At 42.6% G+C, this 21,278-nt stretch overlaps 2 protein-coding genes across 2 annotated transcripts in view; one reads left to right on the forward strand and one right to left on the reverse strand.

Annotated features, from left to right (window-relative positions):
• The first annotated feature begins 2,862 nt into the window (after nt 1-2,862).
• On the forward strand, nt 2,863-13,087 carry LOC100380809 (CDC5 cell division cycle 5-like (S. pombe)). Its single transcript, NM_001173931.1, is given in 19 exon segments — nt 2,863-3,037; nt 3,441-3,544; nt 3,738-3,899; nt 3,991-4,118; nt 4,236-4,335; nt 5,011-5,137; nt 6,669-6,760; nt 6,901-7,045; nt 7,179-7,373; nt 7,515-7,663; nt 8,193-8,349; nt 8,453-8,617; nt 8,709-8,789; nt 8,900-9,034; nt 9,114-9,218; nt 11,505-11,702; nt 11,806-11,868; nt 11,974-12,123; nt 12,221-13,087. Coding segments are annotated over 19 exon segments (2,409 nt in total). The 5' UTR covers nt 2,863-2,992; the 3' UTR covers nt 12,329-13,087.
• Nucleotides 13,088-13,608: 521 nt separating this feature from the next.
• Nucleotides 13,609-21,278, reverse strand: part of supt3h (SPT3 homolog, SAGA and STAGA complex component) — a 9,977-nt gene continuing 2,307 nt past the window's right edge. Inside the window, exons 6-12 of the mRNA XM_014210651.2 lie at nt 19,607-19,743; nt 19,411-19,486; nt 19,209-19,321; nt 14,606-14,710; nt 14,322-14,447; nt 14,155-14,247; nt 13,609-14,025 (exon numbers count right to left, since the gene is read on the reverse strand). Coding sequence (XP_014066126.1) covers nt 13,984-14,025; nt 14,155-14,247; nt 14,322-14,447; nt 14,606-14,710; nt 19,209-19,321; nt 19,411-19,486; nt 19,607-19,743 — 692 coding nt within the window. The 3' untranslated portion in view covers nt 13,609-13,983. The remainder of the gene's footprint in view (nt 14,026-14,154; nt 14,248-14,321; nt 14,448-14,605; nt 14,711-19,208; nt 19,322-19,410; nt 19,487-19,606; nt 19,744-21,278) is intronic.

Below are 21,278 nucleotides of genomic sequence, written 5' to 3' on the forward strand. Positions count from 1 at the left end.
TATGAATAATAAATAGTTACAACACCCGTTCTGCCAGTCACATTCTGTTAAAGGTCCCCAAAGCACACACATCCCTGGGTCACTCCTCTTTTCATTTCGCTGCGACTGGAACAAGCTGCAAAAAACCCCACTAAAACTGGACAGTTTTATCTCCACTTCTTCATTCAAAGACTAAATCATGGACACTCTTACTGACCGTTGTGGCTGCTTCACGTGATGTACAGTTGAAGTCAGAAGTTTACATACACCTTAGCCAAATACATTTAAACTCAGTTTCACAATTCCTGGCATTTAATCCTAGTAAAAATTCCCTGTCTTAGGTCAGTTAGGATCACCACTTTATTTTAAGAATGTGAAATGTCAGAATAATAGTAAAGAGAATGATTTATTTCAGCTTTTATTTCTTTCATCACATTCCCAGTGGTTCAGAAGTTTACATACACTAAATTAGTATTTGGTAGCATTGCCTTTGAATTGTTTACTTCCCAGGTAGCCTTCAGGTAGCCTTCCACAAACTTCCCACAATAAGTTGGGTGAATTTTGGCCTATTCCTCCTGACTGAGCTGGTGTAACTGAGTCAGGTTTGTAGGCCTCCTTGCTCACACATGCTTTTTCAGTTCTGCCCACAAATGTTCTATAGGATTGAGGTCAGGGCTTTGTGATGATCACTGCAATACCTTGACTTTGTTGTCCTTAAGCCATTTTGCCACAACTTTGGAAGTATGCTTGGGGTCAATGTCCATTTGGAAGACCCATTTGCGACCAAGCTTTAAATTCCTGACTGATGTCTTGAGATGTTGCTTCAATATATCAACATACTTTTCCTCCCTCATGATGCCATCTATTTTGTGAAGTGCACCAGTCCCTCCTGCAGCAAAGCACCCCCACAACATGATGCTGCCACCCCTGTGCTTCACGGTTGGGATGGTGTTCTTCAGCTTGCAAGCCTCCCCCTTTTTCATCCAAACATAACGATGGTCGTTATGGCCAAACAGTTATATTTGTTTCATCAGACCAGAGGACATTAATCCAAAAAGTACTCTCTTTGTCCCCATGTGCAGTTGCAAACTGTAGTCTGGCTTTTTTAATACGGTTTTGGAGCAGTGGCTTCTTCCTTGCTGAGCAGCCTTTCAGGTTGTGTCGATATAGGACTCGTTTTACTGTGGATATAGATACTTTTGTACCTGTTTCCTCCAGCATCTTCACAGGGTCCTTTGCTGTTGTTCTGGGATTGTGTTGCACTTTTTGCACCATAGTACATTCATCTCTAGGAGACAGAACGCGTCTCTTTCCTGAGCGGTATGACGGCTGCGTGGTCCCATGGTGTTTATACTTGCGTACTATTGTTTGTACAGATGAACATGGTACCTTCAGGCATTTGGAAATTGCTCCCAAGGATGAACTAGACTTGTGGAGATCCACAATTCTTTTCTGAGGTCTTGGCTGATTTCTTTTGATTTTCCCATGATGTCAAGCAGAGGCACTGAGTTTGAAGTTAGGCCTTGAAATACATCCACAGGTACACCTCCAATTGACTCAAATTATGTCAATTAGCCCATCAGAAGCTTCTAAAGCCATGACATCATTTTCTGGAATTTTCCAAGCTGTTTAAACGCACAGTCAACTTAGTGTATGTAAACTTCTGACCCACTGGAATTGTGATACAGTGAAATATAAGTGAAATAACTGTAAACAATTGTTGGAAAAATTACTTGTGTCATGCACAAAGTAGATGTCCTAACCGACTTGCCAAAACTATAGTTTGTTAATAAAGAATTTTGTGGAGAGGTTGATAAACGAGTTTTAATGACTCCAACCTAAGTGTGTGTAAACTTCCGACTTCAACTGTTTTGTAGTGTTAGGGTTTGACCAACTATTTGTTTGCATAACCTATATAATATAACAAAGAAGCTATAATATTAAGTTTATACTCTATATGATAAGAGCATACTGCTGTGTGAGAGGAAGGGGCTCATGGGATGTTGAGTCATATGGAAAGAATGCAGATGCTGTAAATCAGGGATATGGAAGAACTTGTTAAAAGATAAGGGCAGGATATGGGTGAAATGTATATGCGGAGGGGTGTCGGTGTTTTAGAGAACTGTGCATTGTGCAGTCACAAGATAAATCGACTGCCAAAGATAATAACTACGCCCGGCAACAGGAGGCGTCTCGAGGTTGGGACCAACCTGCACGCCAACAATAGGATGAGTAAGTTTAAACCACGCTCATCCTCCCTCTGACAGGCCAGCAGTGAGCGGGAACTATCTCTGTCAGAGTATTTAATGAAAAGCAAAGGATGTATCACTCAGTTCTCTGTCTGCCCTGCGTGGTGACACAGCGAGCCCGTATATACGAACATCATATTTACCATAAATGTGTTTGCATTAATTAAAGTAGAAAGAAATCAGAAGTTACTCTGTGTTAACTGTTTTATTCCAATACCAGATTGAATTGACGCGACCCCACAGTAGTCTCTAACTTCTTGCCTTTGTGCTGTTGTCTGTGTCCAATAATCTTTGTACCATGTTGTTGTGCAACCATGTTATTGTCATGTGGTGTTGCTGCTATGCTGTGTTGTCATGTGTTGCTGCCATGCTATGTTGTTGTCTTAGGTCTCTTGTCATGATATGTTTTGTCATGTATTTTGATTTTTTAATCCCAGCACCCGTCCCCCTTTTGGTAGGTCGTCATTGTAAATAAGAATTTGTTCTTAATTGGCTTGCCTGACTTGCTATTTTTACTCATTACTGATTTGTTTGCATGTGAAACGATGGGCTATGGTCTATCTTGGTTTAGTTATAAAAATCTTTGACTATGCTTTGCGCACTTCCGGTGGCCGCCATATTGATTTTGTTTTGTCGATGTTGAAAACACGTTCTTAAATCGTTGTTCAATTTTATGTCCAACTTTTCGTATTATTGTTTTATATTGTGATATCTGGTTATTTATTTATAGTTACTACCTGAAGGGTAGCAACACAACAGCCAAGATGCCGCGTATCATGATCAAGGGTGGTGTATGGCGAAACACTGAGGTAAGTTGGCGTAGCTAACGTTAGTAACTCAACGTTTTCTGCTGCTAACTAGCTTCCAACTAATATACAAACATTTTTAGTTAACTAAGTCAACTCCAGGTTAATGAACTACCATGTAAATGTATTCACTGAATTAGCTACTTGACAGCTTGGAATTCACTGCATCACTTTAGCTAACATTAGCTGGCTAGTCAGCTAGTTAGCTAACAACATTAACGTTAGTCGTAATAGCTCACTAGCTGAACTTCAATGTAACGTTAGCTAGTTGACATTAGCTAACTAGTAATATCTACTAGTTAACACCGTCTTTAAATTATAGTTGTCTGCAGTTGAAACTGAATTTTCCTCGGGAATCAGTGAATAATGAATCAATAAAATATTACATCCTCCCTCTTTCTCCCAGGATGAGATACTGAAGGCAGCAGTGATGAAATATGGGAAGAACCAGTGGTCTCGTATTGCCTCCCTGCTGCACCGCAAGTCTGCCAAACAGTGCAAGGCCCGTTGGTGTGTATGTGTGTGTGTCTGACGTTAAAACCGGTGTGTGTGTGGCATGCATGATAAGTTGAGCCCCAAAGAAGACTGAGTGGTTTCTCTGTGTGTGTGTGTGTGTGTGTGTGGATAGAGTTCTGTGTATTTAATGTGTGTTTGTGTGTGGATTCAGTTCTGTGTGTATCTAATGGGTTGTTTTTGTGTGTAGGTATGAGTGGCTGGATCCCAGCATTAAGAAAACCGAGTGGTCCAGAGAAGAAGAGGAGAAGCTGCTCCATCTGGCCAAGCTGATGCCAACCCAGTGGAGGACCATTGCTCCTATCATAGGACGCACCGCTGCCCAGTGTCTGGAGCACTACGAGTTTCTACTGTAAGACCCACGCAAAAACACTTTCTCTCTGTGTTCAGAGAAGACCTCTTGGCGTCCATGTTCTTATGCATTTTCTTGTGTGTGTGTATAGAGACAAAGCAGCCCAGAGGGACAATGAGGAGGATACAGCTGATGATCCCAGGAAACTGAAGCCTGGAGAGATCGACCCCAACCCTGAAACTAAGCCTGCTAGGCCTGACCCTGTGGACATGGACGAAGGTACATAAAGTACAACGCTTCTTCGGCTCGTTGCTGTTCACTCAACTTGCATGGTTTATTAAAATGAAATAAATAAGACCAAACCAGCTATTCCTGACTCTGTGTGTTTGTGTGTAGATGAGCTGGAGATGCTGTCTGAGGCCAGAGCTCGTCTGGCCAACACTCAGGGGAAGAAAGCCAAGAGGAAGGCCAGAGAGAAACAGCTGGAGGAGGCCAGGTATACACAGGCACACACAGGCACACACCTTTTACACACAAGCACACATTTGTGTTTCAAATAAGAGCTGTGTCATGTAAATACAACAAATGCAGGATTTGTCATTTGTGAACTGCATAACGTTCAGCATAACATTCAGACAGACATTTCTGAATTTGCTCTCATAGTGAGGGTACTCGATTATGCTGGCCTGGTGGCTAGTGGGTGTAGTTTGCACCGGGTGAAAAGTGATTGTATTCATTTAGGAACTGGGCTTCCTCCAGGCGTGAGCCACGCGCCCCGTACTGGCTGACGGCGGCATCGTCTCAAACCAAAAGTGACGTAGGTTAAGCACGTGGAGTAATGAGTAGGATTTTGTTTTCACATGCAAAAGTGATTTGATAAAACTATTTTGCCTTCCCAATGAAAACTAGTTTGAAAATTCAAACATTTATTTGATGCAAAAGAGATGTATGTTTCTGAACGATGCATCATTCTGCCTTGTTGACAACGTGACCGAGCGGCGCAGATTACTATTCAATTTGAGCAGGGCGTGCGTCCATCACCGGTTTTGCACGTTCATAGCCCGTTGCAACCCGGTCCATCTTAATCGAATCCCCTCAATGCCTACCACCAAATCAAGAAAACTTTCAATGCTGACAAACATACACGCTCTCTCTTTCTCCTCACTCCCAGACGACTGGCTGCTCTACAGAAGCGCAGGGAGTTGAGGGCAGCAGGCATTGACGCTCAGAAGAAGAGGAAGAAGAAAAGAGGAGTGGACTACAATGCTGAGATTCCCTTTGAGAAGAAACCTTCTCAGGTAACACATTACACACACACATACAGTGGGCTCCAACATTACTGGCACCCCTGACTGGCAATGCACAAATAATGCTTAAACAATATAATTATAGAGAGAAACTCAAAATACCAACATGTGGGAAATACTGTACTTTATTAATGTTTCAATGGAACCAACCAAAATAATTTATTGATTTAATTAAAAATCAATGTCCTCCAAATCAAGGTTTCACAATTAATGGCACCCTTAAAGATGATTGTAAATAACATCTACCAAAATTAAATTCCACTTATTTAAGTCTTAAGGAACTATATTGAGCCATTACATCACTTCCGGTTTCACTAGGGTATAAAAATGAGGTAACACACATGCAATATCCCGCTGTCATCCAACACCATGAAGAAAAAAGAACTGGCAGTTCAAAAGAGACAGATGGTCGTAGACCTTCATAAATCTGGTAATGGCTGCAAGTAGATCCACAAAGGTTTGAATATACCACTGCGCACTGTCAGGGCAATAATTAAAACATTCAAAAGATATGGAACAGTTGAAAACCTCACGGGTAGAGGACGCAAATGCATTTTGCCCCCCAGGATAGAGAGGAGGATCACCAGGTTTCAAAAAGCACCACCAGACGCCACCTCCATAACCACAGGCTCTTTGGAAGGGTTGCTAGAAGAAAGCCCTTTCTGACCCCAAGACACAGACGCAAGGGCTTGGAGTTTGCCAAACGTCATTTAAATTATGACTGGAAGAAGGTGCTCTGGTCACATACAGCATCGGCATGTTTGGCGTCGAAACAGAGATGCATACAAGGAGAGGCACCTCATACCCACGGTGAAATATGGAGGGGGTCAGTGATGTTTTGGGGCTGTTTTAATTCCAGAGGTCCAGGGGCACTGGTTAAGATTGATGGCATAATGAATTCCACCAAGTCTCAGGCAATTTTGGCTGACAATCTGGTTGCCTCTGCCAGAAGGCTGGGACTTGGCCGTAGGTTGACTTTCCAACAAGACAATGACCCGAAACATACCTCAAGATCCACACACAAATGGTTCTGTGACAACAAAATCAATGTTCTGCCATGGCCATCTCAGTTGCCGGACGTCAATCCAATCAAAAACCTGTGGGCTGAGTTGAAGAGGGCAGTTGATAAGCGCAAACCCAAGAATGTGAAGGATCTGCATAGAGGAATAGTCCAAAATCGCTCCAAATGTGTTCCTTAACCTTGTCAAACATTACAGGAAAAGACTCCATGCTGTTATCCTTGCCAGAGGTGGCTGCACTAAGTACTAAATGAGGAGTGCCAATAATTATGAAACCTTGATTTTGGTTAAATTTATTTTGTATTAAATAATTGTATGATTTTGGTTGGTTCCATTGAAACATTAATAAAGTACAGTATTTCTCACATGTTGGTATTTTTAGTTTATTGTTTATATTTTATAAAGTATTGTTTGTGCATTGCCAGTCAGGGGTGCCAGTAATTTTGGAGCCCACTGTACATCAAGGTGTGTATTATTGGGGCTAAGTGTTGTTATGATTCTAGGGTTTCTATGACACCAGCATGGAGCTCTACGAAGGTCTGGAACCAAACTTCAAACGCCTGCGACAACAGCACCTGGACGGAGAGCTACGCAAGTCAGTCTCTCTCTCTCACACACACACTCAACGAATGCTACATGTATGATCTGATTAGGCCGTTTATAGATGGGATATTTTGATAGTTTGAATGTGAGGAGGAGAGAGCTGTGTGTGCCTGACTTTGTGTGTGTCCTCAGTGAGAAGGAGGAGAGGGAGAGGAAGAGGGATAGACAGAAGATCAAGAAGAAGAAGGAAAGTGATCTTCCGTCAGCCATCCTCCAGACCAGCGGAGTAGCGGAGTTCACCAAGAAACGCAGCAAACTGGTGCTGCCTGCACCACAGGTAACAACGCTATGACTGTGTGTGTGCGTGCGCATCTCTGATGCATAGCTACGGGAAGTAGTGAAGTTTTGTCAGGCCAGTGAAATTTGACCGTGTCTGATGTTGTCTGGCTGACGCTGTCTGGCGTGCGTAGATCTCTGATGCGGAGCTGGAGGAGGTGGTTAAGCTGGGTCAGGCCAGTGAAGTGGCTCGTCAGACCGCTGAGGAATCTGGGATCACTAACTCCGCCTCCTCAGCCCTACTGTCAGAATACAGCCTTTCCAACAGCGCCATGGCAACTGCGCTACGCACCCCCAAGACCCCTGCCGCGCAGGACAAGATACTACAGGTACACACATTCACTCTCCCTTATTCTCTGTCTCAGGGTATATGAAGAAAGCTGTCCACGGTACATATTACCATACAATGTCAATCATAACATCAAATGAATGCCAATACAATACCTCTGACAACATCTCTCTCTCTCCAGGAGGCCCAGAACCTGATGGCTCTAACTAACGTAGACACTCCTCTGAAAGGAGGTCTGAACACTCCTCTCCACCAGAGTGACTTCTCAGGAGTCACACCCCAAAGACAGGCAGTACAGACACCGAATACTGTACTGACCACACCTTTCAGGTACACACGCAAGCCATTCACACACACGCCAGCAGCATACCACCTTGCATCCCACTGGTGGCTTGCCTCTGAAGCTAAGCAGGGTTGGTCCTGGTCGGTCCCTGGATGTTGGAGGGCCAGTAGGAGGCACTCTTTCCTCTAGTCTAAATATCTCAATGCCCCAGGGCAATGATATGGGACATTGCCTTGTGTAGGGTGCCCTCTTTTGGATGGGATGTTAAACAGGTGTCCTGACTCTCTGTGGTCACTAAAGATCCCATGGCACTTATCTTAAGAGTAGGGTTGTTAACCCTGATGTCCTGGCTAAATTCCCAGTCTGGCCCTCATACCATCATGCCCACCTAATCATCCCCAGCTTCCAATTGGCTCATTCATCACCCCTTCTCTCCCGTAACTATTCCCCAGGTTGTTGCTGTAAATGAGAATGTGTTCTCAGTCAATTTACCTAGTATAATAAATAAACATGCAAGCCATTCTCCCACACACCTAATTCTGTACTGACTAGTGACACACACTATTGCTGTTGTAGAACCCCGGGTCCAGGGTCTGAGGGCGGTATGACCCCCCAGGGAGCGTTAACCCCTAAAGGACCGGGTACTGTAACCCCTGGGCGCACCCCTCTACGAGACAAACTCAACATCAATACTGAGGAACAACTAGCAGACCCTGCCTACGCTAGACATATGGTAACACAAACTACTATTGAAATGGCTGTTTCAAATTTGTTTTCTGTGTGTATAACTTTTATTTTGTGTGTGTGTAACTTTTATTTTGTGTGTATGTGCGTAGCAACGAGAGTCGAAGGAGCAGCTGAAGCTGGGTCTGATGTCGCTGCCGATCCCCAAGAACGACTTTGAGATCGTTCTACCAGAAAACGCAGAGACTGAACTGGAGGAAATGGAGACGGAGACCGGATACATGGAGGACGCCTCAGAGATGGAGCTACGCAAACAGGTAACACTCAGTCGCACTGACCCACATGCATACTACTCATATAAAGCTCTACTCTTGACTATCCCCTTTTGTAACTGTGTGTGTGTTGCAGGCTGCCCGGGATGCAGAGCAGGAGAAAGAGCTGAAGCTGAGACACACTGCTGTACAGAGGACTCTACCCAGACCATCAGAGGTAAGCACACACAGTGTGACTCTCTCACACACAAGTGTTCAAGTGCTGCATCGCCTCCCCTTCCCGGCTACAGCATTAGTGACAAAACGAATGCAAAATTGTGTGTGTAGGTGAATGAGTCTATCCTGCGTCCGTTGGGAACAGATCCTCTGTCAGAACTTCAGCAGGCTGAGGAGATGATCAAGAAGGAGATGATCACTATGCTGCACTTTGACTGTCTACACCACCCACCAGCCAACCAACAGGTAGATGTATACACATACATAAACACACACAGGGCTGCGTTTGGAGCAGAACTAAAGTACTTTGTTTATCCAATCACAGCGCAGCAAACAACGAGGGCCTGCCTCCACCTCCAACAATGCAGAACACATCGCCCACCTGGACAGACACCCCTACAAGCCAATCAGCAATGAGGAGCTGGCACAGGTAAAACACACACCCCTACTAGCCAGTGTTTCCAATCCTGTTTCCCCTGCAATGTCATGGTCTCCATCTGCTGTGTTGTAGTCTTGTTTTAGTATGCCTCAATCCCAAAATGAATAGGAAAGATGGACACTGTCTAGATGGAGTGCTAGGGATGGGTACGGTTAATCGAATATCCGAACGGACGTTGGTATTGGCTTACTTTAGTTCATTTTCAGATTGTTTTAAAAAGGCCTAAAAAAGCAATGAAAAAGCATTGTCTAAATTACATTTTAAATGATCCTTGTGACATTGTTACCTACAAGGATATACCATGACATTTGAAATTCTTAATATAATGAAACTACTAACTTTTGAATGTATACTGAACAAAAATATAAACCCAACAATTTCAAAGATTTTACTGAGTTACTGTTCATGTAACGAAATCAGTCAATTGAAATAAATTAATTTGGCCCCTAATCTATGGATTTCACATGACTGGGAATACAGATATGCATCTCTTAGTCACAGATACCTTAAGAAAAGAAAGGTAGGGGGTGTAACTCAGAAAACCGGTCAGTATCTGGTGTGACTGGCATTTGCCTCATGCAGCGTGACACATCTCCTTCACAGAGTTGATCAGGCTGTTGATTGTGGCCTGTGGAATATTGTCCCACTCCTCTTCAATGGAGTTTCTGGATATTGGCGGGAACTGGAACATGCTGTCGATCCAGAGCATCCCAAACATGCTCAATGGATGACATGTCTGGTGAGTATACAGGCCATGGAAGAACTGAGGCATTTTCAGCTTCCAAGGATTGCATACAGATCCTAGCAACATGAAGCGACGCATTATCATGCTGAAACATGAGGTGATGGGGGGCGGAGAATGGCACCACAATGGGCCTCGGGATCTCGTCACGGTATCGCTGTGCATTCAAATTGCCATCGATAAAATGCAATTTGTTCGTAGCTTATTCCTGCCCATACCATAACCTCACCGCCACTATGGGGCACTCTGTTCACAACGTTGACATCAGCAAACCGCTTGCCCACACGGCGCCATACACGTGGTCTGCGGTTCTGAGGCTGGTTGCCAAATTCTTTAAAATGACGGAGGCAGCTTATGGTAGAGAAATGAACATTAAATTATCTGGCAACAGCTCTGTTGGACATTCCTGCAGTCAGCATGCCAATTGCACAGTCTCTCAAAACTTGAGACATCTGTGGCATTGTGTGAAAGTGGCCTCTTATTGTCCCCAGCATAAGGTGCAGCTGTGTAATGATCATGCTTAATCAGCTTCTTCATATGCCACAGCTGTCTTGGCAAAAGAGAAATGCTCACTAGCAGGGATGAAAACAAATTTGGGCACAACATTTGAGAGAAATAAGCTTTTTGTGCGTATGGAACATTTCTGGGATTTTTTATTTCAGCTCATGAAACATTGGACCAACAATTTACATGTTGTGTTTATCAATGTAGTTTTTATAATGGTGCATTGAGTTACAGCTGCCCATTTGGCCCTCCAGTCTGCCCAGACATCAGTATGCTGTTTTTCCCACTTCAAATGGCAATTACAGGCGTCCACATAATGGAGTTTCTACAAATCAAATTTGATTCGTCACATGCGCTGAATACAATAGTTGTAGACCTTACAGTGAAATGCTTACTTATGAGTCCCTAACCAACAATGCAGTAAAAAATAAAAAATAAAAGTAACAAGTAATTAAAGAGCAGCAGTAAAATAACAATAGACTATATACAGGGGGTACCGGTACAGAGTCAATGTGCGAGGGCACCGGTTAGTTGAGGTAATATGTACATGTAGGTGGAGTTACAAGACCTGAGATCAATGCAAATACTCACCAGAAAACATTGTTGGATCAGAATCAGTTCTAAAATCATAATTTTCTTTCACTGTTGCTGTTTGCCAAAACTACAGAGAAAAGCAGTCTGTCTGCAGTTTACCTCTGCCATGTGCTTTTTTGGTCATTTTGATTGGTCAAGAGTGTAAAAATGAAAAGCATTTCTACTATGGTCCGTGCTATCTGGGATCCTAGAGACCGTCCCTACCCCATTGACGCTGACATTTAAAATGGTAAGGGTTAAGGTTGGGTTTAGGGTAGGGACATCCCAAGGTCCCCGGATTGCATTGACCTTTTGACTATCCAGATACCTGATTTAAAAAAATATCTATATATTATTTAAAAAAAAATCCCTACAGAGTAGAGTAACTTTGTCTACGCAATGTGGACATTTGTGTGAGATGCGTAAATAATAGTGTGTCACTTTTCGCCTCACCCCAGGCCAGTGAGTTGCTGAGCCAGGAGATGGAGGTGGTGAGGGCAGGTATGGGTCACGGGGACCTGTCCATGGAGGCCTACAGCCAGGTGTGGGAGGAGTGTTACGGCCAGGTGCTGTACCTCTCCGCACAGAGCCGCTACACCAGGGCCAACCTGGCCTCCAAGAAGGACCGCATAGACTCCCTGGAGAAGAAACTTGAGGTGAGACCACACACACGCTATCATGTCCTTTTTACACTAGAAGCTGCTGGGCCGTAGGTAACTCATGATGTATACCACCTGTTTATGATGTGTGTATTCCTAGATCAACCGAGGCCACATGACATGTGAGGCCCGTCGCGCTGCTCGTCTGGAGCGTCGTCTCAAGGTGACTGAACACTGACCTATACTCTTTCTGTATGTCTCTCAAACTGTTTCTAGACTACTGAAGCAGCATGGTGAACTGTGGGAGGGGTGATATGTCTGTATTCAGGTGTTACTAGGAGGGTACCAGTCCCGTGCTGTAGGCCTACTGAAGCAGCATGGTGAACTGTGGGAGCAGGTTGAGCAGGCAGCTACGGAGCTCCACACCTTCACTGAGCTGAAGATACAAGAAGACACAGCGATACCCCGCAGACAAGAGGTACACATACTTTCACACACCCCGCCATATCACACAAACACTAGATATTAGCTGACAAACTGCAGCCTGTGTTTATTGGACTTCATTTTCTCTTTAGGCTCTAAGGGAGGACGTGGAGAGACAGCAGGAGAGAGAAAAGGAGCTTCAGCAGAGATATGGAGACTTGCTGCTGGAGAAAGAAGCCCTGCTGTCTGCTAAATACTAACACCCCTACTAGAAACCCCATACACACACCCCATACATGCTTTCTATACACACACACAAATCACTAACACATATTATAAAAACATGTTCAGCAAATGCACACATACTGGAGAAAGTGTCTGCTCAAACACAGGATCATAGCGACCCTCATCTCCCCCTCTAATTGTGTGACTAGGTAAAAATATTTACAAATGAATGATCTATTGGAGCTCTGCCTCTTCTCATGTCATATTGATGTCATGGTTCAGTGCTTAGAGCATGCCCAGTAGTTGCCTAGTGTTGGTCTTTCCTCTGGTGAATCAGTGTCTTTTCATTGGAATAAAATATCAATACATATCTGATTTCTCCCTAAGACCTGTTTGCTGTATGTGGTGTTTGTCTGCCCCTTGGATTTTCTACCTGCAGCAAACCTAGTGGATTATGCTGGAAATACCAGTGAAAGCAAAGTGCCTCAAAAAGCATGGCCTATGAAATGTATAGAGAAACTTGTTCTTAGCAGTGTTGTCAGGGCTATTGGATGATAATCTGTTTTCCTACAGTTCACATAAGTGTTGGAAGAGGCCATATTGATGGAAAGCTAGCTTTCCATCCAATTGGTGAGATTTTCATGCAAATATTCTGGAATCATGCACATTTTTCCCACCAGTGGTGTTTCCTCCAAATGGACATGTTGCGGATAAAAAGAGTGTGTGCACTGTCAGCAAGCAATGTACTTTTTTTTTTATATACGTTTTCATGTACAGAATAAATTAAATTTAAATGTTTCCATTGCATTTTCAACACTACTGGTTGTGACAAACCTAACTGTTGCATTAAATACCAACTGTACCTACTGCGGTCTTAGCACGTGGGGCTAGCCTACAGCTCACAGTTTGGCTAGTTTACATGAGATTGTTGTGGATAAGAGCGAGAATATTTTCATTTGTGAAACGGCAGTCAACAGAATAAGACCCTAAAAAATATTTATTGGAATGGAGCATCATTATTTCAGCTATAGCTTAATAACCTGTGTGGTTTTCCAAGTCGTAGTGGGAGGACCAACACCATGTTGTTCGCATGACTCCAAGTTGACTTCGATATGGTTTGAATATTATTTGCCACCATATCTTGCATAATTCATTTTACCGACAAAAAGATCCCACCATGTCGAACGAACAAATTCTGTCGGTATTTATAAAATTGTAACAGACCTTATTTCCATCACAGCTGTCATGAAGATAATTTTTATTCAGTATGGCATAAAACGATGGAAATGTGGTTAGTGTTGAATAACTGAGTCAGTCTAATCAAATAGCTTTATTAAAGACAACTTTTTATATAAACCAGTGATGCATAATCAATGTGGACAAAAATGAACCGGACACTAAGGCTGTGTTTACAAAGGCAGCCCAATTCAGATTGTTTTTCACTAATTGGTCTAACCAACCAGATCTGAAAAATATCTGATGTGAAAAGATCTGATGGGATTGGTCAAAAGACCAATTAGTGGAAAAAAGATCGGAATTGGGCTGCCTGTGTAAACACAGACTAAGTGACATATCATGACAAGATGTTGTCTGGGCTTCAACAGAAATAGTTCACTTCCTGTCTGTCTTTATGGTAAGAATCTCAAATCATAAAAAAAGAACAGCCTATCGAACCATTTCTCTTCTGCCTTTAGCAGGCCAGGAACGCCATCCCATTGCCCCTATTAGCACTCTGGAAGAGGACAGAGGGACCATGTTTGTTATATTGATTACTTCCAACCAGTTGTTTTGTGAGAGGACAGTCCTACAGTACATATAGGAAGTTGGGGAGGGAAGAGGAATGAAAGGGAGATGAGTGTACCGTGTGTCTGTAACTGTAGCGTCTGATGGCCTCTCTGATGTGGCAGGGCTGAATGGCTCCACTGGGAGGCTCCACACCACTCACTGCTGAGCTCTGAAACACACACACACTTTAACACACGGTATACACACAAGCTGTGCAACACAAAAAAAACTATCTTAACAGACCTTCTTGCGTTTCCTTTGCCTGGTCTTACTGTCCAATCCCAAGCCTCCATTCGAGGGTTTAGAGGAGTGGGATGAGCCAGGAGTGGAGGGGGGCGTGGTCTCTGGAGATTCTGGATCTCTCTTTACCTGAGATAGAGACAGAGAGGTGGGGAAGGGAGAGAGAGGGGGAAGGTAGAGAGGTGGAAGGGAGAGAACATGTTTTAAATGAGCGGCCAGTAGGAATAGCAAGTTAGCTAGCTGCTACTCCTGTTAGCTGGCTAACAGAGGAGTGTGTGTTAACTTACCTCTGTATTGCTGTGGTAGTGTATGAAGCTGGCAGACACAACATGGCTGAAGGGGTCTGTCTTTGGAGTCATATCCTGTTTCACTAACAGAGACAGATCTACCAGCTAGAGAGAGAAAGAGAGGGAGTGAATATTGTAATCCAAACAGAGCAACGATACAGCCCACATAAAAAATACTACAGTTTACTATAGAACACTATAGTACCTACTATAGAATTCTGCAGTAAACTGTAGTATACTGTAGAATCCCATACTCCACACTGTAGTATCCCTCGATCATGTAGTGCTTACTATAGAATGTCATATTATACTGTACTACACATTGTAGTATCCCTCGCTCGTTTAGTGGTTACTTTAATATTTTGTATTACACTGTAGTATTAAATACAATTTTATTTGTCTCATGCACCGAATACAACAATTGTAGACCTTACTGTGAAATGCTTACTTACAAGCTCTTAACCAACAATGCAGAGTAAGAAAATATTTGCTAAATAAACTAAAGTAACACAATAACAAGGCTATATACAACAAATAAATAAACTAAAGTAAAAAAAGTAACAATAAAATAATAACGAGGCAGTATACAAGGGGTACCGGTACCGAGTCAATGTGCGGGGGGTACAGGTTAGTCGAGGTAATATGTACATGTAGGTAGAGGTAAAGTGACTATGCATAGATAATAAACAGAGTAGCAGCAGCGTACAAATGAGGGTCAATGCAAATAGTCCAAATAGCATTTTGATGAACTGTTCAGGAGTCTTATGGCTTGGGGGTAGAAGCTGTTAAGGAGCCTTTTGGACCTAGACTTGGTGCTCTGGTACCGCTTGCCGTGCGGTAGCAGAGAGAACAGTCTGACTTGGATGGCTGGAGTCTTGACAATTTTTAGGGGCTTTCTCTGACACCTTCAATCGTGTAGTGCTTACTATAGAATTTTGTTGTATACTGTGTAGAATAATATACATCACACTGCAGTGTCCCTCAATCAAGTAGTGCTGACTTTAGAATTTTTTTATCAATTGGACTTCTAGCTAGGTGCACGGGTAGCTGTTAGCTTTGTCAATTATGTTTTTATTTGAACGTGCTGTCCTTGGGGACCTCATGGCAGGGATTTCCTCTGAGGTTCCCCCTCGATCGTGTAGTGCTTACTAAACTCAGCAAAAAAAAGAAACGTCCCTTTTTCAGGACCCTGTCTTTCAAAGATAATTCGTAAAAATCCAAATAACTTCACAGATCTTCATTGTAAAGGGTGTAAACACTGTTTCCCATGCTTGTTCAATGAACCATAAACAATTAATGAACATGCATCTGTGGAACAGTCGTTAAGACAGTAACAGCTTACAGACGGTAGGCAATTAAGGTCACAGTTATGAAAACTTCGGACACTAAAGAGGCCTTTCTACTGACTCTGAAAAACACCAAAAGAAAGATGCCCAGGGTCCCTGCTCATCTGCGTCTACATGCCTTAGGTATTCTGCAAGGAGGCATGAGGACTGTAGATGTGGCCAGGGCAATAAATTGCAATGTCCGTACTGTGAGACGCCTAAGACAGCGCTACAGGGAGACAGGACGGACAGCTGATCGTCCTCGCAGTGGCAGACCACGTGAAACAACACCTGCACAGGTTCGGTATATCTGAACATCACACCTGCAGGACAGGTACAGGATGGCAACAACAACTGCCCGAGTTACACCAGGAATGCACAATCCCTCCATCAGTGCTCAGACTGTCCGCAATAGGCTGAGAGAGGCTGGACTGAGGGCTTGTAGGCCTGTTGTAAGGCAGGTCCTCACCAGACATCACCGGCAACAACGTTGCCTACGGGCACAAATCCACCGTCGCTGGACCAGACAGGACTGGCAAAAAGTGCTCTTCACTGACGAGTCGCGGTTTTGTCTCACCATGGGTGATGGTCGGATTCGCGTTTATCGTCGAAGGAATGAGTCTTACACCGAGGCCTGTACTCTGGAGCGGGATCGATTTGGAGGGTCCATCATGGTCTGGGCCGGTGTGTCACAGCATCATCGGACTGAGCTTGTTGTCATTGCAGGCAATCTCAAAGCTGTGCGTTACAGGGAAGACATCCTCCTCCCTCATGTGGTGCCCTTCCTGCAGTCTCATCCTGACATGACCCTCCAGCATGACATTGCCACCAGCCATACTGCTCGTTCTGTGCGTAATTTCCTGCAAGACAGGAATGCCAGTGTTCTGCCATGGCCAGCGAAGAGCCCGGATCTCAATCGCATTGAGCACGTCTGGGACCTGTTGGATCGGAGGGTGAGGGCTAGGGCCATTCCCCCCAGAAATGTCCAGGAACTTGCAGGTGCCTTGGTGGAAGAGTAGGGTAACATCTCACAGCAAGAACTGGCAAATCTGGTGCAGTCCATGAGGAGATGCACTGCAGTATTTAATGCAGCTGGTGGCCACACCAGATATGGACTGTTACTTTTGATTTTGACCCCCCCTTTGTTCAGGGACACATTATTCCATTTCTGTTAGTCACATGTCTGTGGAACTTGTTCAGTTTATGTCTCAGTTGTTGAATCTTATGTTCATTCAAATATTTACACGTTAAGTTTGCTGAAAATAAACGCAGTTGACAGTGAGAGGACGTTTATTTTTGTAGTATAGTGTTGAATACTATACTCTACACTGTAGTATCCCTTGATTGATTTATTTTATTTGACTATTTAAAAACACAAATATGGATACAATGCATTTAGAAATTTGTCGAGAATAACACAAGAAAGTTGAACATTTACTTCCATTGTGATCCTAGTTCAAACATGTTACACATTAACAGCTAACCCACATAAAAAAATACAATAGCATACTAAGGTCCAAATATTGTAGTATTACTATATTTATATACTATAGTGTTCATTGTAGTGTTTTTGCAGACTTTACTGTAGTATTCAATGTGTTTTTGCGGGCATGAGTGTAGTATACTGTATTATTTACTGTAGTGTTTTTGCAGACATGACTAGTATACTGTAGTATTTACTGTAGTGTTTTTGCAGACATGACTAGTATACTGTAGTATTTACTGTAGTGTTTTTGCAGACATGACTAGTATACTGTAGTATTTACTGTAGTGTTTTTGCAGACATGACTAGTATTCACTTACAGATCAGTCCATGCAAATGTTTACTCCTGAACTTATTTAGGCTTGCCTTAACAAAGGGGTTGAATACTTATTGATTCAAGACATTTCTGATTACATTTTTTAATTCATTAGTAAAAATGTCTAAAAACATAATTCCACTTTGACATTACCAGATATTGTGTGTAGGACAGTGACACAACAAAATGTGGAAAACGTCAAGCGGTGTGAATACTTTCTGAAGGCACTGTGGGACTCCAGAAAGTCACTGATTATTAAGGGAAAGCCAGGCACGTCATGGACATTGACGCCTTCCTCCCGGACAAGCTAAACACCTATTTCACCTGCCTCTAACAAGCAGTGTGAGCTATCATTCTCATTAAAACTCGCAAGGCTGCCGGCCCAGATGGCATCCCAAACCGTGTCCTTAGGGCATGTGCAGACCAGCTGGCTGGAGTGTTTACGGACATATTCAATCTTTCCCTATCCCAGTCTGTTGTCCCCACTTGCTGTGGACCAATAACCTTTGATTTGATTTGTCCACAAAAATATTGCAGTGAATTCTAGTATGCTACAGTAAAGTCAGCAAAAACACGAGTAAATACTTCAGTACACTACAGTCATGTCAGCACAAACACTACAGTGAATACTATAGTATTCAAAAGTCATATCCGCAAAAACACTACAATGAATCATATAGTGTTCTACAATTATGTCTGCAAAAACACTACAGTGAATACTTTAGTATACTACAGTCATTTACGCAAAAACACTACAGTGAATACTATAGTATACTACAGACATGTCTGCAAAAAAACTGCCGTTAATATTATAGTATACTACAGTCATGTCTGCAAAAACACTACAGTGAATACTACAGTAAAGTCAGCGTGAATACTATAGTATAATACAGTTATGTCCGCAAAAACTCTACAGTGAATCATATAGTATACTATAATCATGTCTGCTAAAACACTACAGTGAATACTATAGTATACTACAGTAATGTCTGCAAAAACACTACACTGAATACTACAGTAAAGTCTGGGTGAATACTATAGTATACTACAGTTGTCTGCAAAAGAAACACTACAGTTAATACTACAGTAAAGTCTGCAAAAACACGACAGGTGAATACTAAGGTATACTACAGTCATGTCCACAAAAGAAACACTACAGTGATTACTGTAGTATATACTATAGTCATGTCTGTAAAAACACTACAGTAAATCCTACAGTCATGTCCGCAAAATAAACAATACAGTGAATATGATAGTATATATTACAGTCATGTCTGTAAAAGAAACGACACTAAATTCTACAGTATACTACATTAATGTCCGCAAAAACACCACATTGAATACTATAGTATACTAGAGAAACACTACAGTGAATACTACAGCCTTAAAAACACTACAGTGAATACTACAGTAAAGTTTTTTATTGTGGGAGACTTAGTTCTTTAACTAGCAGTGGTCTGGTGGTAGACACACACATACCTGAGCGGTGGTCTCATAAGCCAGATAGGACAGGATCTCCATGGCAACAGTGTTGGGCTTCACCTCCAGACTGCTGCAGTCCAGCCAGTCTCGGAACTTAGATGCCTTCTTAGCTACACACACACAGACACACACACACACACACAACATCTATCAGAGACTGAGTTAGGGGTTAAATGTTGGGAGAAGAAGTGTTACTCACCAAAGCTGAGCTGCCGACTCTCACAGAACTCACTGTACTGAGCACTGTCCATCCCTCTGGTCTGTCTTTCCAACCTCTACAGAGAGGAGAGGTAATGAGAGCGTGTGGAGAGAGGAGTTAATAATCACTGATGGGAGCTGCTACCCAGATACCACTTTAACACACTGTGTATGTGTGTCTGTTTGTGTGTTCTGACCTCCAGTCGTTCCAGTTTGACGTCATCTACTTCCTGGTTGTCAGACAGGGACAGGAACTCTCCCGTCTGGTCCACCCAGGACAAGAAGTCTCCTGCTAGCCGCTGGCGCTTGTTACTCCCGGCAACAACCCACCTATCTAGCAGTGTGTGAGTGAGAGATAGAGAGGGGACAATGTTAGCCCTCTAAGCTAAAGTCTAGGCACTCTCTGGGAGTACTGGAAGCTAACAAGTCTTCAGGCAGGGTTAAAGTTATCCGTCACTGCGACGGATTTCCATTATATGGATTCTGAAGAGGTCATTTTTTGAGATCAGTAAAGGTGGTTTGGAGATGACTGACAGAGTAGATCAGTAAAGGTGGTTTGGAGATGACTGACAGAAGCAAGTGTGTTCTACGAAATATGTTCTCAAATATAAAATGTTCTCTGTTAAGCTGTGTGCACTGAACTGACATTCATGATTGTTGATGACACTGATGTTCAGATGAAGGGAATTACATAGTCTATAATGTGCACCACAGCAGTGCTCAACTCAAACAGAGTTGTGTAGCCAGCCTACTGTAGCTGCTGGCTAAATAATTCAAAGCCTATACTTTATCACTCAGGATGGAACTTTTCAGTGCTACTATTTTTACCATTTAATGTTGTTTTTAAAACAACATCAGACAACCCCATAGAAGAATAGTTTACATAGTTGGCTTATTGTTGTGTTCTTTGCCAGAAAATTTTTTATCTCTCGGCGCATTCAAGGGAAACATGTAACGTTATTCTGACAAGCAGTCAACGCACAACCATTCTTAATACAATCGCAGGAAAATATTTTTTAAAGCAGTTTTGGCCTTTTACATTTTTTTTTTTTTTAAAGATATGGGATCCGAGTTGTACATTGCTACCACATTTATTTCTCTACTCCTTCAATTGTGCGTGTGGCATTCTTTTACAAATGCAGCTTCAAGCTTGGTTTCAGGCGCAGCTGTGCAACAGATCTCTTAAAGGGGCCATGTCGTCTTAAAAGGGCAATGCCATACTTTGTAACAGAAACAAACAAAAAAAGACGATTTTTAGAGTAAATAAAAACGAATAATTATTGATATAATCAGATTTATAATAAAATAATAATAACTAATAATAGCAATCAGGATGTTGTGTCCAATGGGGTAAATGCAGACAGACCAACCCCATGCTTCAGCCTATGTACATTTTATAGCCACTATGCTGCATCAGTTGGGCTACAGGTGATAATGCTTATTGCTAATAGCACATCTGATAATATAGACCATGCATAGGCTATATGCCTGGTCCAATATCATTTTAACAACATTTTTACCAATATGTTTTTGGGCCCATTTCTGGAGGTGGAAATTATATTTTAGATGGTGTCAGCATCATTTTATTTTCATTAATTTGAGAGTAGAATGTCCTTTTAAAAAGTCACCAGAACTGAGCTTCTCAGTCCTTCTACATAACATTTTTCCAGGGAGGACCCCAGACCTCCTAAGCAAAGGGGACTGGAATTGGTCAAACGTGCAGTTTAATACAAATACAAAATGATCCTCTTTCCTTAAAAGTATGATGGTCACAACCTTTTTACATGAAAGGGGAGGATAACTTGGCCCCAGACAATAGATCTGAGATCGACTTAAGTTTCAGTCATGGGATTCTTTCTGCTTTACATG

Source organism: Salmo salar, chromosome 09, assembly GCF_965601325.2.
Source record: "Salmo salar chromosome 09, fSalSal1, whole genome shotgun sequence".
NCBI classification, from domain to species: Eukaryota; Metazoa; Chordata; class Actinopteri; order Salmoniformes; family Salmonidae; genus Salmo; species Salmo salar.